A 21,514-nucleotide genomic window follows, 5' to 3' on the forward strand; every position below is an offset into this window, starting at 1 on the left:
TTACCTCTTCTTCATTATTCATTGTTAACCTGCTTTGCACTATGAAATTATTTTTACATGCATATGCCTTTGTGCAATCCAGGATCCATTTTTAAATTTGTTCTCTAGTCTGCTTTTTCAGTCTACTTAAGTTAGACCATTTTAAGTCTTGCACACCAAAAAAAATTTTAATGCCTAAGTAGACATCTTGACCCTTGTAATGATTTACTTACCTTCTAATGTCAGAACATTAAAAAGTTAATAATAATAATAATCAATGCCTAGATCTACTCTTGGCAGAAGCTGGCATTGTTATCAAATAAATAGAATCAAAATTAAAATTTAATATAGAATCTATTTGTCAGCAGAAATACTACTCTATCAAATGCCATTTGATGGGTTTGAGAATTTTAAAAGTGCGTTTGCTTTGTTTATTTTAAAGCTGACTTTAAAACCATATGTGGAAATATTCCTGGATTCACCTTTGACATTCACACAGGAAAAGCTGTTGGTGAGTTTTTGCAGATTGTGTATTTTAATGCTTATATGAGGCATTTTGTAAAAATCTATTCAGTGTTTTTAAAGTGCTGGAGTACTAAAAAAATATTAATCTGAATTTCAGTCTAATATAATTAGAGAGAAATAAGACACTTAAGATTCTAACCAAGTGTTAATAGTAGTATTGTTCATTAGCCTAGTCTGGTGATTGAATTATGATAGTTGCATGACAATGTCAAGATTTTATACATGTACCGAGCTAAAACCTTAGTTTTCTTTTTCATGCATATTGTTATTACGGGACTAAAAAATCCACTTTATTTTAACCTTTAGTTGCTACTCTTGTAAGTATATTTTTTAAGTCTTCAGTGTATTTTTGCAGGATCCTTTTCTACTGGTCCAATTACGAACTTTCAGAATTATTATTCGTATGACTTACTTCCTTCTGGATGTACATGTTATTATTCACCCTACTTGTTTCTCACTCAGTCAGTAAGCAATATAATTTTAAGTCTCTAATTATCCATGCATGTGTAATAAAATATATAAAATTAAGAAAACATAGCTGTCATTATCAGATGAATAGCAGCAAATGGTAGCCTTAGCAGGTAACTCAACAGGAGGCTTGATTCCCTAGGAAGTTCATTTGCTATATTGACACTTAAATCACTTGATATAGTTTATTGGCCACTTAAATTTTTCTGTCACCGTAGAGAGGAAATAATCTATGGTCTGTATGCTTCCGTAAACAACCGAATCATTTATACCAGTTTATAATTGATTTTTGTGGCACAGAATGTGTGTTCTCATTCCGGTGTACACACAGAATTACTCAGGGTTATATGGTAGATGGAAACCCTGGTGGCGTAGTGGTTAACTGCTGCGGCTGCTAACCAAAGGATCGGCAGTTCAAATGCACCAGGCGCTCCTTGGAAACCCTGTGGGGCAGTTCTACTCTGTCCTATAGGGTCGCTATGAGTGGGAATCGACTCGATGGTACTGGGTTTGGTTTTTGGGGGTTTCTGTATCGTAAATACATTAAGCAGAACCACATGCATTTGACCAAATCTGTTCACTTTCAGACATTGATGAATGTAAAGAGATTCCAGGCATTTGTGCAAATGGTGTGTGCATCAACCAGATCGGCAGTTTCCGCTGTGAATGCCCTACAGGATTCAGTTACAATGACTTGCTCTTAGTCTGTGAAGGTAATCTGAATCATGGATGTCCCTACGTAAATCGATTCGAGACTATTTTTCATGTTTACAATTTAGGATTCGATCATCCAAGTGAGTAAGCAAATGTAATCCTAATGCAATAATGAAAGGCTGTTAAGAATTTAATTGCCACTTTTTCAGACATTGATGAGTGCAGCAATGGTGATAATCTCTGCCAGCGAAACGCAGACTGCATCAATAGCCCCGGCAGTTACCGATGCGAATGTGCCGCAGGTTTCAAGCTCTCACCCAACGGGGCCTGTGTAGGTAAGAAATAGACCAACTCATTCTTTGGCACTGAGCGCAAGCTTCTTTAGATTTCCTAGGTGTCTACGCAAATGTTGTGTTATATATATTTTTACAACAATAAAAAGAAAGACATGCTTTATCAAAAATTATTTTCAAAATATAATTTGAAAAAGTTTTCTAACAAAATCTATTCATTCGTATTGAACCTATTTCAAGACATATTTTAGACTATTTTGTTTAAAAAATGAGGTCTCTTAAGTGGATTTTTTTCGAATTGGACCTAAGATAAAATACTATCCTTGAGATAGCAGTCAATACATACAAATTGCATGACTTCTAAAAAGAGGCTTAGATACTTTAGAGCCTTGCTTATTTTGATTCAGCTGTTGTTATGGTTCATTTTCAGACTGTCTGTAATAATTAATAGCAGATTATAGAAACATGCCTGTGAAAAAATGAAGGAATCTTAATAAAAATCAGCTATGTGTAACATGTTTTATTTTTTGCTTTAGATCGCAACGAATGTTTAGAAATTCCTAATGTTTGCAGTCATGGCCTGTGTGTTGATTTGCAAGGAAGTTACCAGTGCATCTGCCACAACGGGTTTAAGGCTTCCCAGGACCAGACCATGTGCATGGGTAAGGACATTCAATTCCAGGGACTGAAATGGAGCTGAGACTCCAGAATAGATTCATCTGGTCATGTGTCATAAGTAACTACCGTGCTACCATGTCTCTGTCAGAAACAATCTTGCAAAAAATTAACCGTGTTAAACCGTGTAAGGTGTTATTCAAAGCAAAATTTGCAAGCAGGAACATACCACGTTATGGTCTTCAGTGTAGAGATTCCCAGATTTTTCCCCAAATGACTTTCACATGTTTGAAACGTACTCTGGGACACTCAGGGTTATGTGGAATTCACCACAGTACCAGCTGCCCTCTACCTTTTTATGTCCCCATTTAAGACAGCATTTTGTAATGCAGGGTAGTAGTAAGAATGATAGTACTGAAATGACTATACACGTACACACATTTTTTACACAAATCATTGAATACATAGCATTTATCTGTATCTTTAGTGTCTTATCTATTAAAAATAATTAGAAGCAAATATGGTAAAACTCTTTAAAAATTTACAGTAATATGTAGGTTAACCTTAACCCATTGCCGTCGAGTCAACTCCAACTCATAGCGACCCTATAGGACAGAGTAGAACTTCCCCATACGATTTCCAAGGAGCACCTGGTGGATTCGAACTGCTAGCCTTTTGGTTAGCGGCCATAGGTCTTAACCACTACACCACCATGGTTTCCAATGTGATGGTTAGTAAGCAATAATAAACCAGTAATCAGTTGCCATTTGAGTCAATTCCGACTCATGGTGACCTCATGTGTCTCAGAGTAGAACTACACTACATCCCATAGGGTTTTCAGTGGCTGATTTTAAGGAAGTAGATCACCAGGCCTTGCTTGTGAGGCACCTCTGGGTGGACTTGAACTTCCAGCCTTTCAGTTAGCAGCCAGGAGTGCTGTTTTCACCACTCAGGGACTTAAGCAATAACAGCAGACTCGTTGCCATCAAGTTAATTCCAACTCCTGGAAACCACATGTGTTGCAGAGCAGAACTGCCCCATAGGGTTTTCTTGGCTGTCATCTTTATGCAAGCAGATTGCCAGGTCTTTCTTCCGAGTTACCACTGGGTCAATTCAAACCACAATCCTTTAGGTTAGTGTTCGTACCACCCAGGCCCTTTTTTAAGTGTTCATAGTGCTCCTCCAATACTTTGATAACATTTTCAAGGCAGATGGGTTTGGGACTGGGACTGAGCATGACTTCTTAAATCTGATGTCAGCAATTAGCTCTGCCTCTGCCGAGGGAGTTCTCAGTGTAGAAAACAGTAGGGTGGTGCATCTACCTTTTTTTGTTGTTGCACTCACCAACAGCAATATATCAAAAACATTTTTTACAGAATAAACCTTACATGTAATTTCTTCCTACATGTTTCATGTTGCATGTTGACTTTGGGGGAAAAAAAAAACAATAGATAATACGAACAATGAAAACTTTTTAAACTACCCCCACTCAAAAATAAGCATCATTGAGTTTTTGGCTAAAATCCTTCCAAGCCACTTTTATTAATAGCTTTTTATTCAGTTATGCAGAAATAAAGTATAAAATGTGTAACTGCCTATTGGGGTCTGGTTGTTACTAATGTCTAAATACTTGAATTATATAACTTGTCATTGGAAGGTTTTTTTAGTGCTGGTGTTTATTAGTTCTGATTAGTCAGTTTATGATGTAAATTTTAAGCAATTCCTTTGAAATCTTAAGAATGTTTCACAGATATTCATTTATTTTTTATTCTTTCTACTCACCCCAGCTCATATTTTATTCTTATAAACCAGAACAAATATTAATAAAAATATGAAAACCACACATAGTAGCTTAGAGTTTGACATTCTTATAACTCAATGAACAGGGCAGTATTTATATACATGTAAATATAGTACATATTGAAAATTGGTAATATGTTAAGTTTAACAAAAATCAGCTAACTTAAAGCAAAAGCGTTTTTGATTGATCCCCAAACTTATGTGAAAATCCAAGTCCGAACTCAGTGGGTGGTAGATACTAGGATTTAAATGCTCTTATTTTTACAAACATTAATTGTCTAGTTCTTTAAATCTCTGGAGGTGGGGGGATTCAAATGGCATTCAAGACACTAGTTCTATGAATATTAAAGTCACATTTCAGTACTACAGAACTAGTCTCCATTTTGGCATGTCCCTACAACAAGGAGACCTAGAGAACTTCCCCATTGACTCTTCCCTAAGAGCTTCCCCCATTGACTTCTGCCATTTGATGGGGAAATTGTCTAGTTAAGGCTTGTAGGAAAGAAAAATAGAGGAGCTGACACTATTCATATGAACTTTCCGAGAAGTCTTGCTTATACATGCTTCTCTTTTCTATCCTGAGATACAGAGTATGACTTGTTAAAAAAAAAAAAAATGAGATTTATGATTCAGAAATTCATATGAAGAAAATCTACCCCAATCATAGCAATTCTTCCATGATAACAGTCAGATTTTATGATAACACCTCTCTTAAACAGAGCTTCCTTTCTAAGGAACAGTCTTTTTTTTTTTTTTGCACAGTATAGTTTCAGCAGCTTGCAGATCATAGTTTATGGAGTCTGCTCTCTTATATGATGAATAGCCTTTCTACATATTTTCTTAATTCAGTTTTTTTTGCGGGGGGGCAGGTAGGCTAATAATATTGAGTTCTAACAGACTTCTTCACTTGGATTCCACTAATCTATAACATTAAGAAAACTAAAATTTATCTTTGTTTTGGTAATCAAATTAATGTAGGTAAATTTCTAAAGGAGTGTCTATAATGCTTAATAGAAAAAATTATTTTAGTATCTTAAAAGATTGGTTTACATACAGTTGACAAGGGAATCTATTCATTAAAACATCACCTCTAAGGTGATAGTCACTTAGCTTTGTTCTGAATACTGTGTTGTACATGCCTATAAGTAAGCTGCACTTTTCTCTTATAATTGTTTAATTTGAATATTTTACTACCTTATAATTACTTTCCTCAAATAAATATGGATTTCTAGAATTCCACAAGAAAAATCTTTGTCAGTAGTTTAAAAAAAAAAAGTGAAAGGTTAATAGGATTTTTTTTTTTCTAGTTAAAAAATTAAGCCCTTTGAGTCAATGTTTCTTTATAGATGTTGATGAGTGTGAAAGGCATCCATGTGGAAATGGAACTTGTAAGAACACAGTCGGATCCTATAACTGTCTCTGCTACCCAGGGTTTGAACTCACTCATAATAATGATTGCCTGGGTAAGTACTTCAGTCAGTTCCTTGTTATTTCTATTTCATTTCCACACAATATACTGAAATAAAAAATAAAACCAAAGAATAAAAAATATTTCTTAGTAAACTTAAAACTGCTGTAAAAAATTCTTTAAAATTGTTTCATTTTTATTGTTCAAATTGCAAGTATGACAAAAGGTATGCTGTAGCATTGATTAATGTCTAGTTAATTAAAGCCATAGTATTGGACTACCAGATAATAGTAAATGTATTGAGACTGCTTTATGGCTTTGGGTATTTTTACCCCTTAGATGGAATCAAAGATAGGTCTGTCATTGTTTCAGTGTTATTACAAGTATTTCATATAAATTCATTCTTGTTTTATTTTCAAACACTGCAAGTCTTCAACTTATAAATGTGTTGTGTCTTGAAAATTCATTATAAGGCAGGTTTTGGAGCCAGGGATGCCTTTTCCCCCAGAAACTATGTATAGGTAACCAGGTTTCCAAGTCTGCCCTGAGGACAGTGTTTGTGAACAACTATAAATTGCAATGGAAAATAAAACTGTCCATGAATCATACAGGATTTTAACTTTTGCCCTGCACTAACACACAAATGACTGAAATTAGAATTGATAGTGAATGGGAGAGGTTCCCGATGTTGGTAGCACGTTCACAGTTATTTCTTGTTTCCAACCTGCTAGGCACTGCTAGGTGCTTTACAGCTATAACTTATTTTACTCCACCTGACCCTGTAAGTTATATGAAGGTAACACAGGCTTTCTGCCATTATGGGACCTTCACAGCCACACCACTGTCTAATTCAGTCTGACAGATGTTCCTCTCAGTAGTCTTTATTCTTCAAAGTTCTGTAAATGTGAAAATTTTTCAGATCTAATTGGACACTTTATTCAATTCTCACTTTGTTGACTATAGTTTCTCAGAAGCTTTGTAGAGACAGATACGAATACACTTCCCATCAAAATACAATCTTCAAACAACTCAGAAAATTTTGTTGTTGTTAGGTGCCATTGAACTGTGTACAACAAAAGGAAACACTGCCCAGTCCCACGCCATCCTCACAGTCATTGCTCTGTTTGAGCCTACTGTCACGCTCACTGTGTCAGTTCATCTCGTTGAGGGTCTTCCTCTTTTTCACTGACCCTCTTCTTTACGAAGCATGATGTCCTTTCTCCAGAGACTGATCCTTCCTGATAACATGTCCAAAGTAAGTGAGATGAAGTCTTGTCATCCTCGCTTCTAAGGAGCACCTTGGCTGTACTTCTTCCAAGACAGATTTGTTCATTCTTCTGGCAGGCAGTCCATGGCATATTCAGTATTCTTTGCCAACAGTGTAATTCAAATGTATCAATTCTTCTTCCATCTTCCTTGTTCATTGTCCAGCTTTCACAATGACCCTGTAAGTTATATGAAAGTAACTCAGGCTTTCTACCATTGTGAAGCCTTTACAGCCACTCCACCTTCTAATTTAATCCGACAGGTCTTCCTCTCAGTATTCTTTATTCTTCAAGATTCTGCACATGTGAAAAATTTTCAGAGCTAATTGGACACTTTATTCAAATATCACCTTGTTGACAGTTTCTCAGATGCTTTGTACTGCCAGTTACAAATACACCTCTCATCCAAGTAGAATCTTCAGACAACCCAGAAAATGACTCAAATGTAGTCCATCCTAAGCTTAGCTGAACATCTAATGCTTAATCCCTTTTTTCAAACCTGTATTATGTCAGCAAAATATAAATCTAGAAAGTTTTCAATATAATTGATTTTTCTGTTTTTAATATTCTCAGTTTTCCTTTGAACATATTCAGTTTATCTCCAGGTAATCTGCAAACTAGGCAAAAAAAAAAAAAAATCCCGTATATCCCCTTGCCTCTGGGAAAAGAGAGATTTTCACTTGGGAGAAATGCAGAACATTACCTTAAACCTTCAACTTTATATGGTTATAAATGTATGAGTTATATTAATATCAAAAGTGTATTTGAAATACAGTAGGGATCTAGGTGACTGTACTAGTCACATGATCCTCACGACGTGGGCCATTTCTCTCCACATTGATGAGGAATTGTAACATACGGTTTTTGTAAATGTATACCAGTAAATATGTTTTTATGTTGTAATTTATGAAGCAGTGTGCATTTAAGAGCTCTCTCTGAAAAGCTAACTCTTTTTTTCTCACAGATATAGATGAGTGCAGTTCCTTTTTTGGTCAGGTATGCAGAAATGGGCGGTGTTTTAATGAAATTGGCTCTTTCAAGTGTTTATGTAACGAAGGTTATGAACTTACTCCAGATGGCAAAAACTGTATAGGTAAGTATCTCGGTAAGAAACTGTTGACTGGAAGAATCCGTGTATGTGTATGGGGGAGGCAGTTATTGTTTGGTTTGGTTTCATAAAATAGTGATATGAGTCTTCCCTTTAGGGACTCATTCAATTCATTTGGTCATGACCAAGACAAGATTTGAGGGGGAATTTTGGTATAAGGTATACTTCATAAGCCAGCATTTGGGGTGACGCAGAGGTATGTTTCTACTGGGGACAGAGCTCAAGTCTATTCATATCTCAGCAAAAGTAGACAAAGGACACAAATCAAGAAAATTAACCTCTTGAGAAATGAAAAATACCTAAGATGTAAGAAGAGTGTATCAGTGTGTATTTGTCTATAATGACCCATGACCCAGCATATCACAGGGCCTGAGTTGAATTCCTATTATTTGGCAGACAGGTGCAGCTATGCAACAATTATCTCAAGTTTGAATTTTTTTTTTCTCCCTCTCTCTTTTTTCTATTGTAAGATACTAATGAATGTGTTGCCCTTCCTGGCTCTTGCTCTCCTGGTACCTGTCAGAATTTGGAAGGATCCTTCAGATGCATCTGTCCGCCGGGGTATGAAGTAAAAAGCGAGAATTGCATAGGTAAGGCTCGTATTTATTATGAGATCCCTGAGCTGTTCGATATAATATAAAACTTGCTCCAGACTCTTTGGAAAGCAGCTAAATCCCAACTACTGCAAGCGTGCTGACCCATGGGATTATGCATATAACTGCCTACGTCTGTTTTATCGAGCCATCAGAATTTGAAGGTGGAATGGTGGGAATAAAGAACTTAAAGATGTGGGATTTTTTCATTAACAGAAATCTTATGCTACTCAAAGAATTTTCAGGGTACTCTAATCTTTTTTCCAAATGTCAACAGAGACTTTCTACTGAATTTAGAGAGTGTCTACAAAAATTGTAATCTTTGGCAACCAATTTTAAAACAGCTATTAAAGGTGTCTAGAGTCCCAGAAATGTGAAGCAGAAAATCTTGACAATGCTGTTGAGATATTTTTTTTTGCCTATGAAGCCCTCATGTCAAAACAGAAAATATTAATCTATTTGTCGTAGCAGATGTTTTTCTGCTGAAACTCTTCCAGCCCACAAGAACACTGTAACCACATCAAAAGTGGGTTCCAAAATTGCCTGGTGGACATGATGAAGGCAGACCTTTTTACATTTCACTTTATTTCAATTTCATACAAACTATTTTTTACAGCCTTGTTGAAATTCAGAAGCACCACCATCTTAGTGTGGTTTTTCGAACGTGAAAGGATTTGCCTTTGAGTGCTCCAATTTTTTTTTTTTTAATTCTATTTCCTTTGGCCAGATTCCACCTAAGTATGTAGCTCTTCTGTTCACGTTTGAGAGAGCTGGAGTTAAATAGACAGGGTTGAGGAAACTGTTTACTTCTTAGAATTTTTAATTCTTTTTCAGACCATAAAAAATTGGATATTACGGCTATCCCTAGTCATTTTGATTTGATTTTAATATTTTTCCCTTTTTGTGATTTATATGATTCATTGTAAGGTTGCATAGTGTTTTTTATACTAAAAAAATAAATAATAGTACTAGATTCATCTTGGTAAGAAGTTTCTTGAAAAGTTTAAGGCTCTATCTTACATTTTCTTTATCCACCTTTAATCTTGATGCCTCATTATCTCCGTGATCCATCCCTTTAGGGAGCAGTGATAGCACTGATGCATCCATCTAAGAAATAGAAATACATACGCATCTTTGTATCAGATAGTCTCAGCTACCTTTTTCCTTAGTGAAAGAATCTATGGCTTTAGTTTTAATAAATTTCAGATTATTTTATTTTCTTTACTATTGTTAGCAATGCCACTGTCTTACTCCTCTTAAAATCTGATTTTTAATTAACTTCACTATAGGAATATTTCCTTCAGACAAGTCTCTTCTACCACTTTTTCTCAGATGAAATGCTTCCTAACATGGCCATACACACACTGACTCACAAGCATTTACATGTGTGCACACATGCATGCGTGAATTCATCACTGCATACAGTGGTCATTACAGTGAATACCTGGCACCTTCCTAGGTACTGGAAGTCCAAAATTCCAGTCTCAACTTCAGGTAACTTAACTACTGAATGAGAGAGACTTATTGTAAGTAACATGTTTTATAAAGATACCCTTGCAATACAGCGTGATAAACATTGTAATGGAGGTATGGTCAGGATGTGAGAGCATAGTAAAAAAAAACCCATTGCTGCCGAGTCCATTCCAACTCCTAATGACCCTATAGGACAGAGTAGAACTGCCCAGTAGGGTTTTCAGGGAGCAGCTTGTGGATATGAACTGCCGACCTTTTGGTTAGCAGCCGAACTCTTAACCGCTGCACAGCACCCCTAGGGCTCGATCATGGTTGTGAGGGGGTGGCATGTCAAAGAGGTGACCACAATGGATTGTGACATTCCAGGTGGCTCTCCCTGGAGGCATGGTGGTTATGCGCTCGGCTGCCAACTCAAAGGTCAGCACTTCAAACCTCCCAGCCGTTCCATCAGAGAAAGAGGTGGTACTTTGCTCCCTTAAATATTACAGCCTTGGAAACCCTGTGGGGCAGTTCTTCTCTGTCATATAGGGTCCCTATGAGTCAGAATCAACTCAATGACAATAGGTTTAGGTGGCTTTCAAATGTTGGATAGGAACTAACTGGTCAAAGGACAGGGAACAGAGAGAGACCCTTGGAAACACGAGCATGGCGAGGGGCACTGAATGACCTGAAGGCTGTGCGGAGCCATTGCAGGTGTTCTAAGAAGTGATGTGATAAGACTCATTCATCAAAATCCTGCAGGTATAAATTCAGAACTTAGTATGTGCCAGAGCTGAGGGCAGGCAGCAGTGAACTAGACAGCCCAACGTGTCCTGTCCTCATGGAGCTTACTTCTAATGTGCCTGTAACTGATTCTGTTGTCAAAAAGATTATAAAACTAGTGATGTGTTTTCCCTTCATTAAAAATAACCCATTATATAAGTACTTCCCATGAAAAATGGCCAAGAGTCACTGCCCTTATTAATTACTAAATCCTTATTAATTTCAAGGAACCATTCTGGGGTGGAGAAAGAGCAACAGTAAAATTCTCAAAATATGTCTGAGTCCTCCTAGCTCCATAGACACAGATTTTAAGTAGTTATGATCAGATGTGTATTTTAGAAAGACAACCCTGGTAGCAGTGTGGAAAGAAGTGAGGGGAGATGCAGACCCTGGTTAGGAGACTTTAAGCAACCCAGGCGATAAATTAGGGTGGGTATCGAAGGTACTGAGGTGGAATGGACAGGCTACGTGGCTGCTTGGATATGAAAGTTAAGGGGGGAGGGTGAGATAAGGGAGACTCCAGGACCCCACCTTGGAGTTCTGAGAGGGGCATGAGAAGAGGGAGTTTGGCCATGTTGAGGCTGTGAAGTTTGTGAGATACAGAGCTGGTTCTGTCCACTAGGCAGGTGGACATACAACCCAACTGATCAAGCTTAGGAAGTGGCAGATAAACTAGGGAGTCTTGGTATATGGTTATTGGTTGAAAGTGAATATAATCTCTGAATTCTGAAGCAGTAATTTATTTCTAAAGAATAAATTAAACAAATATCCTAATGTAGTTTGTTTCATTTTAAATATTTATCTTAAATATTTATCTTTTGGCTTAATGGACTCTATAATAGTATGGACAGTTATGAATTTTTTCATATATTGAATACTTTATTGACTTGTCTAAATTAACAAATGCTCCTGCTGCTCTGCAGATATAAATGAATGTGATGAGGATCCCAACATCTGTCTTTTTGGTTCCTGCACCAATACTCCAGGGGGCTTCCAGTGCATCTGTCCACCTGGCTTTGTCCTGTCTGATAATGGACGGAGATGCTTTGGTAAGCTTTGGAATGCCAATCCTTCCTCCTTGTTGGCCCTTAGAAACTTCAGAGCTGGATGGTAAGGCCATCATGTTGATGGTTGTCACTACAAAATACAAGTCTGTAGTAAATATATCATCTGTAAACTTAAAATACAGGTCTCAAATGTGTATGCACTGGATATTTTTTTAAGGTACTTTGAATTATTAGCATTGTTTTTACAATTTAAGTGTTATCCTGGTTTGCCATTTTCATTTCATTACTGGCATTATATATATTTCATACATTGGTATATGAGTTGCTATTGGGAATTACCGAGAGTTTTGTTTTCTTTAAGCTGCAATGTAACAATGAAAAAGGAAATTGCTGTATGGGATTCGCTTTGATTTCAGGCCTGGTTTCTCAGGTTTCCTAAGTGTGTTATAAAAATTATTTTTAAACACTTTAGTCAAAACTTTATAGACAGGTCAATTTAAGTTAGCAAATGAAATCAACAATTGGGGATTTTCAGACTGCTAGTCTAATCTCCAGGTCATGTTCTGCCCGTGAGAACTTTTCTGTTGGAAACAGGAAGTTATATACCGATTATTTGTTTTAAACAATCAGTAAGAAGCCCTACAACGTTTGCTTTCTTGATCAGATACTCGCCAGAGCTTCTGCTTTACAAATTTTGAAAACGGAAAGTGTTCTGTGCCCAAAGCTTTCAACACCACAAAAGCAAAGTGCTGTTGCAGTAAGATGCCAGGAGAGGGCTGGGGCGACCCCTGTGAGCTGTGCCCCAAAGATGATGAAGGTAGGAGCAGCGACATTAAACACCTCTCTGTACCACTTTTTGAATATTTGCCAGAAGTCCATTTGACCATGTGGTTTATGAATATTTTGAGAGTGAATTAATCCCCTCAGGTATAAGGTTTGATGTTTCAATGAGCAGCCGACTTTGAGGAACTCTTTTCAACTTTCGTATTTGACATGTGTAAGTGCAAGTAGGGGTTTCCCTGTTATTTCAGGTTTTTTCCAAGGTTGGTACACTTGCTTTCTAAAGAATGAATTTGAGAGGTGCAGGGCAGGAGATACAAGGAGGGGGTGAAAATTATACTCCAAATTGCTACAGGAGTCCCACGTGGGTATTGTATCACAGGCTGTGGCTCTCAGAATATTATATAAGATTCTGAGAAGCTGAGTCCGCACACACAATGGCTGTTTTCAGCAGGGGACCGACAGCCTCACCAGTCCTGTTATAGCAGAAAAAGACAGCACAGGTGAATTGTAGGTTAGTTCCTAGCAAGCTGGCAGTCGGGGGTCCATCTGGCTACTCAGTGTTAATGGAGCAAACAGAAGAAGCAGGCATTCTCAGCAGGTGGCATCCTGGACAGAGCCCGCTGAGCTCAGGTGGCCTTCTTGAGATATGCTCAAGTGTTGCTTTTAAAGTAAATCATAAAAATAAAGACTCTTGTTAAAGACAGATTTGTAGAGGAAAAATAATTAAGCACAATTTTACGTATACTGTAATCTCTTGAACTCTTTGATAGTTTAGACTCTCCAGTGATGCAGGATTTGTGTTTTTCTCTGTAGTTGCCTTCCAGGATCTGTGTCCATATGGCCATGGAACGGTCCCTAGTCTTCATGATACACGTGAAGGTGTGGTTTGATATATTCTTTTCCTGTATTCTTTTTTATGTGCATATATGTTTATTTTATAAATCATGCTGTTTGTACTATATTGTATTTAATATATACAATATATATTGTATCTCATGTATTACATTTATCATAAGATATATTGCGATATGAGATAATATGTCTTTCTCTGGTAAAAGAAATGTTTACATGTTTTAGAAACTTTAGTCTGTGTCGAATGATATATACAGTATTGGCATCAATTTTTATATGTGGAAGTTCATGAGCAACCCTATTGTTTTAGATGTCAATGAATGTCTTGAGAGTCCAGGCATTTGTTCCAATGGTCAGTGTATCAACACAGATGGATCTTTTCGCTGTGAGTGCCCCATGGGTTACAACCTTGATTACACAGGAGTGCGCTGTGTAGGTGAGTGTTGGCTCCACGTTACACAGTTGGAAAGTCCTATTTTATTTTTCATATTCAGCAAAAGATCTCTCAGATACCTTGGGTGGTCGTGGAATTTACAAAGCCAGGATAAGTAACTAGTAGTAACATTTTTCAGTCTGACCTGGTTTATGTGAAGATGGAAAGAGTTGCCCCACCTCTGCTTTCTAACAGATACACAGACGCCGATATGTCTAGAGACTTAGAAACACCAAAATCCACTGACTGGAGGAGAGAGCAGTTTTACTTCATGGCTTTCCATGCTGCCCTTATAGCGGAGGACCACTTCCCTTTTCTGGACTTGTGGTCTGTAGGACAGCATGGCTGTCCAGTGCTCCGAGCATTGCACACTGGATCCTTCAGGGTCTGCACTGTGTAAGGGCCGGCCAGCCAGGAAAGGTGGGAGGGCGAGTGTGAGTATTCATGGGCATACACCTGTGAAAGCAAAAGTTCTCCTAACTTTGTGGCACTTGCTTGTTCTTTTTCAGATACTGATGAATGTTCAATTGGCAATCCATGTGGAAATGGTACATGTACCAATGTTATTGGAAGTTTTGAATGTAATTGCAATGATGGCTTCGAGCCTGGGCCCATGATGAATTGTGAAGGCAAGTGATCCTTTACTTAAGTATTATCACTTCTAGATACAGTTTTTTTTTTTAATATCTCAATCTTTATATTGTTCTGTTGTTCTGCAGACAGTCATATTGTTTGAGTGTGTTTTCCTTTTTTATATTGTTCTGTTGTTCTGCAGACAGTCATATTGTTTGTGAGTGTGTTTTCCTTTCCTCAGTGAGCATAGTTACAGTAGCTGCCTTAAACCGTTGTCTAATTAAGCATCTAGGTCATTTTGGGTTAGAAACTGTTGGTTGTCTTTTCCTTAGAGATTGGGTCACATTTTCCTGTCTCTTCAGTATGTTGGTTAATTTTGGATTAAACCCTAGATATTGTGAATGATATTCTCTGGAATCAGTTATAGTATTCCAAAGAATGTTGGTGCCCTTTTTTTTTTTTGCAGGCAGTTAACTCGGGTAGACTCAAATAGTAGACTGTCACGCCTGTGGTGGGATGTGGCTCAGATTTCAGTTCTGTTTTTTAAACTTCAGTTGCCAGCTTCTTTGATTTTGCCCTGTAGATGCATGGTGCAACCAGCAGTTTATGCAAAAAAGTAGCATTTCTCCTTCTCTGGCCCTCTCCTTTCCAAAGGGTTTCCCCTCCCACTCTAGTGGCCCTGGTTACACCCAAGACTCCTTCCCTCAGGTTCCTCTGGACAGAAGATGGGAAAGATTTCTATCAGATATTTAGCTGCCAAGTACTGCTGCCGCCCTCAGGCTGATATTAAAAAAAAAAAAACGGGGAACTTCTTGCTAGTTGCTTACCCCATTTCAACTCACCAGTAAAAACTGCCTGCTTTTGTTCAGTCTCCAGAGTTTATAGCTGTTATTTGTGGTAGAACAGGTTTGTTAGGCACTCAATCTTCCATATACCAGAAGCTCTGTTATCATATTGCTTTCTGTATGACCTCCAGGTAAGATTATGGGTGATTATTTAAACAAATAATTAGAACTCTAGGCTGAGCATATGCCTGCCCATTGTTTTTGACCAGACATCAATGAGTGTGCCCAGAACCCGCTGCTCTGTGCTTTTCGCTGCATGAACACCTTCGGGTCCTACGAATGTACGTGCCCCATTGGCTATGCCCTAAGGGAAGACCAGAAGATGTGCAAAGGTAAGGCCATTCAGATGAGAAAATCAAAACTTCATTGCCACGCTAGAAACATACTTTATAGTCCTTAGCTATCTTCTTCTAGAAATTTACAGAATGACAGCATCTTGCCAGCAGATTTCCACACCCAGGTATCATGACACTTGATGGTCCATCCAACCAGGTCAAAGACAAAACAGGTTGAAGACCTCACCATTGTCATACTCTTAGGCTCTTACTAAAGCAGAGATTTCCTATAGGGTCTCTATGAGCTGGAATCAACTCAACGACAACAGCTTTGGGTTTTGGGTTGCAATTTCTTGAAACTTGTATAAATCTGGAAATATAGCCAACAACTGAAAAAGGCTGGCTCCTCCTTTTCCTGTCACACAAATGGGTTTCATCTTAAGAGCAAGAAGACTGAAAATATGACTTAAAGTATTAAACAGGGAAAAAGATGTGGCAGTCTGCCTCTGTAAAGATTACAGCCTTGGAAACCCTATGGGGCAGTTCTACTCTGTTCTATAAGGTTCACTATGAGTCAGAATCAACTTAATGGGAACAGGTTTGTTTTTTGGGTTTTCTTTTTTTGTAAAGTACTAAACTGTAGCCTGCCCCTTAGAAGTTCCTATTTTTATTTTTTTCCTTTTAAAAATATTTTATAGATCTAGATGAATGTGCAGAAGGATTACATGACTGTGAATCTAGAGGCATGATGTGTAAGAACCTGATCGGCACGTTCATGTGCATCTGCCCACCGGGAATGGCCCGAAAGCCTGATGGAGAAGGCTGTGTAGGTAAGGCACATATGCAAGTAGACACAGAGGAAAAGGTTTAGCAAGATAAACTGCCGTTAATAGAAGAAACTAATGCCAGGGAAAGTATTGAGATTAGAGGTTAGTGGCCTAAAGTGAATGTAACCTTATCTGTAAATTATATACTTTTACAAAAGAGCAAATTCCTACATGTGTAATAAAAATTCACTTTAAAATGCATACATAACCCATCAGAGTATGATTGAATTTTTGTATTTTCTTTAAACCTATTAGATGTTTCATTGGGAAACTCTGCTTAGTAAAGTTATAATAGGCCAGCGTCATAGATTTAATTCTATAATGGGTCTTTTAAAAGCATTATTCCTTCAAATCACACAAACCAGAAAGTTAACCTAAATCATGTTTGCAGAATGATACCTGTTCTTCAGAATTTAGCATGAGGCAACTATGTATAAAAAAAATTGTATAGAAGTATGGAAACAGACATTGGAAACCATCCTGTCATCTCATTGTACATGAGATTCATTTCATTTCTTTCTGTTGTTTTATTTATTTATGTGTGTGCATTCAAATTTCATCTAGCTAAAGTACTTAGAAATGTGTTTTAACTTTTATGCATGGAAAGTTTATTTTGTAACTAGCTCAATTTTACATTGTCCTGTTACTACATTTATATGTATATCTGCTTGGAAGAGGGGATAGACAGCATACTTGGATTAAGAGCCCAGGTTTTTGGACCTGGATCTGCCATATGTAAGGAGCTGGAAGACCTGAAAGTGGCTTAATTCTCTGTGCCTCACTTTGTTCATCTATACAGTAAGAAGCTTAGTCTACACGATTTGGGGATGGAAGAAGGTACCCGTTCTAGCTCTAATAGTCTGTGATCCTCTGAACTTAACTTTTGAAAGAAAAGACCCAGGGAAGCATTATATACATTTTCATTTTTTAAAAAGATGCTACAAAAGATACAGGTTCTGAAATTTTTCTGATTCTCAAGCTTTTCATTATTCGATGCTGATAGCTGAAACTTCTGCAGAACTTTTTTGATCAACAGAAAACTTAATACAGAAGTTCTATTTTTTGTACTAAACATGTTTTTACAGTTAAAAATTGGATAATACACAGCCAAAATATTATTATAAATTGTGTTTATGAATTTTAGGATGAAACATAAAGCCACAAAAAAAAAAAATCAGTAAAAATGCTGAATACTGGAAATTGGAATCTTAACAAAATTACAAAAAAATGTCACTTGCAATAGAAACTAAAAGTATTAAAGGCTAGGAGATTAAAATTATGCATGAAATCTAAAAACCTCTGTAAAATAACTTGTAAACTTAATCAAAGATGGAGACTTGACTATACAATATTTTACCCTAGTAGTTATTTGTTAAGTAATCAAATAAATGGAGAAACCTACTAAATATAAAAACATTGCCAAGATCATTAATGAAAATGCCAACCTTTTTAGATTCACTAAAATTTCTAAATGTAATTAAGGGGAAAGGAAGGCTTGTTTTTGGAAATGATATAGTAGTGTTACCTCAGTCCCATCCCTTGAAGATTTTAGAAGTATACAGGTGTAAAGAGACTGTCTTAGTTTAAACAAGGACATGATCACTACTACAGATTCTGAAGACTATCTGTCAAATACTATAGAAGTGTCAACCAAAAACATGCAAGACGTGGAAAACTAGCATACTCTTCTTTAGACTTTGGCAGAGTAAAGATTTCTCTAAAAGCAACTGTCCCAATTTAGAAAGACCATCCAGTGATCTTTGATTAGATGAATAGGGACATAGGTAGTCAATGGGAGAACTGTGCGTGTTTTTGTACAGGCCCAGCTCTATACAGCAATGTCAAGAAAGGTAGAGAAAAGGAAAAAATACAGTAACATGCTATTATAATTATGAACAAACTAGTTTCTGGGTGTGGAGGCTGCTGCAGGTAAGATAGGAAGATGACAGGGAAGAAGGAATTATTAGAGATTCTAAAACTTAAAGAACATTACTCAGAGCCACATTGACCTAAATAACCTGAAAACCTGAGAGTACATGTTCAGAGGTCAGAGAGCATAACAGATTTGTTGGGAGAATATTCATACAATAAACATGAATTGAAAATGTAAACTATGCCCAGGTCAGCACCACTGACCTTCTTCTACACTAACAGCAAATAGCTGAACTAAAGAAGCTGCTCAAAGAGGCATAATGACACAAGTCTGCAACTAATGTATACATGATGAGGAAAGAAAGAAAAATAAACAAGAAACAGATTAAACACCTCAGGAAATGGTAGAACAGTTTAGAAAAATAGTTTTCATAATACGCACAAGATCTCACTAGATAAAAATTCAAAGAGATACAAGAGATTGAAAAAGAGAAGGTAAGACAGTGTGCCATGAGACAATGAATTAGCAGAGCTCAGGAAAATCAGTCAATAAATAAAATTACCATAGAAATTAAAGTGACAGTAGAAAGTCTAATAAAACGTAGAAAGGGGCAAGAACACAATTAGGTATATGGATATGGAAGTGATTAACGAGAAGATAACAGGTGGGGAAGCCAAAGAAGATATGTGTACATAATTGAAGTCCCTGAAAAAGAAAACTGAACAGAAAAAATATTCAAATATATTTGAGTAATTGCATTAGAAACCTTGTAGAAACTATTTAAATCTGCGTTTCAAAAGAGCGTACTACCCCATAAGAAACTGTTTCACAACAGTTGTTCATTTATTCATTTACGTTTATTAAACACTTGCCATCATCTGGTTGCTGAAGACACAGTAATAAACTAGATAGACAAGTCCCTTGCTCTCAAGTAGTGTACATTCTGGTGGATGAGAAACAGTAAGTAAATCAACATGAAGATTTCATATAGTGATTGGGTGGGAGCTACTTAAGAATATAGGTTCAAGGAAGCTTTCTCTGATAAGGTGACATCTGAGCTGAGAACCAGAAATGAGAAATAAGGAAAGAGCAAGAACAAAGACCCCTAAGATAGGAATGAAGACCAGTGTAACTGGAGTTTGTTCCAGGAGGAGAGCGGCAAGAATTGAGGTCCAAAGATAGGCAAAGGCATTGTAGACCCTGGTAAGGAATTTGGTTTTATGCTAAGTACACATGGCAGAGTGATTCAGAGTGTGGGGCCTTGAGATGGGCTGTGAATATGAGAAATCTAGTTTCAGATTTACTAGCTCTATGACCTTGAATAGGTGGGCTTACTACCTCAAATTCCTCTTCTAAAAACAAATAGGGATAATAAGAGCACTTAGAGGGTTGTTGTAAGGATTAAATTAGTGAGTTCATATAAAGCCCTTATATGCTTGACATACCATAAAACCCCAATTAAGTGTTAGTTGTTATTACTAATTTATATCTTAAAAGACTCTGCCTGCTGTGTAGGTAATAAATTTTAGGAGGAGAGAAGCAGAAACTGGGATTTCATTTAGGTGGCTTTTGTAATCATCAGATGAGAAACAAGGAGGTTTAGACTAGGACTATAGCATTGTGGAAGAAGAGTGAAGATTCAGAATATATTTTGGAGATCATCATCAGAACATGCTGATGGACTGATTCAATATGGTAGATGAAAGAAGAGAGACATAAACTGTGACTCCTAGGATTTTTACTTGAATAGTTGGTTAGATGATGCTATTATTTACTGATACGGAAAAAACTGAAAGAAACAGGTTTGGTGGGGAGAACAGAAGAATAATGTTCTCTCTTGAACATGTTAAGTGTCAGACATGTCTCAGCTTTCTAAGTGGTGGACAGATGTACTTACGAGCTATACACATATAGTTACGGGTAAATGGGTAGAGTTTAAAGTCATTAGATTGGATGAGACCACCAAGAAAGAGGATATGGAGAGAAGTAGAAGAACTAATGACTCAGCTCTGGGCATTCCAACATTTAGAGTGATGGAAAATATCTAGGAGACTAAAAAAAGGATAGCCAGCAAGATAGGAAATTATCCAAGAGAATGTGGTATCATGAGAGTCAAAGGAATGTATTATTCAAGAAGTGAGGGAGTGGTTGGTTGTGTATAATGCTGTTGAAATGTAGAGAATAGAGAATGAATAATTAAATTTGGTGACCTTGTCAGGAGCAGTTTCAGTGAAGGGGTAGAGCAAGTGGTTAAAGAATCAGAGATGAGATAGTGGAGACTACAACCATACATCATTCTTTCATCAAGAAATTTTGCTCTGAAGAGGAACAAAGAAATGTGGCAGTGGCTGGAGGAGTAATATGTAGTTAAGAGAGAGGATTTTTTTTTTTTAAAAGATGGAAGTTACTAGACAATGTATACTGAGGAGCACAACCGATTGAAAAAGGCTGAGGAGAAATAAGGGATAATTCTGAGATCCTAGAAGACATTCCAGAGCACAAGTGTGTAGAAGGGCTGCCTTTGAGAAAAACCACAGATACTTCATCCACTGAAAGAGAATTAAAGGTCGAAAGTGGTTAATAGTGGAAAGATGAAGGAGTCTTGTCTTAAGAAAGAAAGATGAAGAAATTAGGAGCATGAACATGCTAGGAAGCACAGTAGGATTGTCAGGGGAGTGTTGAATACCCATTTGAGATTTGAATCATGAATTAAAATGAGACCTGTCCTGGTGATATGTTTTATTTTAGCGTGCCATTCTGCATAGGATAGGAATGGAGTAGGACGAGGGAAGTGAGGATTTGACAGGAGTGATGTACAATGAAAAGGTCAGTACTTGAAGGTTTTAATAGTTTATAGGAAGTAGAGTGCTTGAAATCAAAATTTAATAGGTGGTGGCACATCCCACCAAGATAATACCCTCATAAAGTTATGAATTTCAACAACAACAAAAAGAAAGAAAAACATTCTGGAGGCATCCAGGCAGAAAAGAATGTTACTTGCAAATTAAAAAAAAAAAAACCTCAGGCTTTTTTTCCAGCTACTTTCAGTAATTCTCAGTGCTAAAGACAGTAAAGCAAAAGTAATTAAGAATTTGATGCACAT

At 37.0% G+C, this 21,514-nt stretch overlaps 1 protein-coding gene across 1 annotated transcript in view; it reads left to right on the plus strand.

The window, feature by feature from the left end:
* FBN2 (fibrillin 2) overlaps window positions 1–21,514 on the plus strand; it is a 292,375-nt gene that overhangs the window by 245,832 nt on the left and 25,029 nt on the right. Inside the window, exons 42-55 of the mRNA XM_064275596.1 lie at window positions 422–490; window positions 1,560–1,685; window positions 1,836–1,961; window positions 2,456–2,581; window positions 5,681–5,797; window positions 7,972–8,100; window positions 8,586–8,705; window positions 11,867–11,992; window positions 12,615–12,767; window positions 13,547–13,612; window positions 13,896–14,021; window positions 14,528–14,647; window positions 15,646–15,768; window positions 16,410–16,541. Of these exons, the coding sequence (XP_064131666.1) occupies window positions 422–490; window positions 1,560–1,685; window positions 1,836–1,961; window positions 2,456–2,581; window positions 5,681–5,797; window positions 7,972–8,100; window positions 8,586–8,705; window positions 11,867–11,992; window positions 12,615–12,767; window positions 13,547–13,612; window positions 13,896–14,021; window positions 14,528–14,647; window positions 15,646–15,768; window positions 16,410–16,541 (1,659 nt within the window). The remainder of the gene's footprint in view (window positions 1–421; window positions 491–1,559; window positions 1,686–1,835; window positions 1,962–2,455; window positions 2,582–5,680; window positions 5,798–7,971; window positions 8,101–8,585; window positions 8,706–11,866; window positions 11,993–12,614; window positions 12,768–13,546; window positions 13,613–13,895; window positions 14,022–14,527; window positions 14,648–15,645; window positions 15,769–16,409; window positions 16,542–21,514) is intronic.

This window comes from Loxodonta africana, chromosome 2 (assembly GCF_030014295.1).
Source record: "Loxodonta africana isolate mLoxAfr1 chromosome 2, mLoxAfr1.hap2, whole genome shotgun sequence".
In the NCBI taxonomy this organism is placed as follows: domain Eukaryota; kingdom Metazoa; phylum Chordata; class Mammalia; order Proboscidea; family Elephantidae; genus Loxodonta; species Loxodonta africana.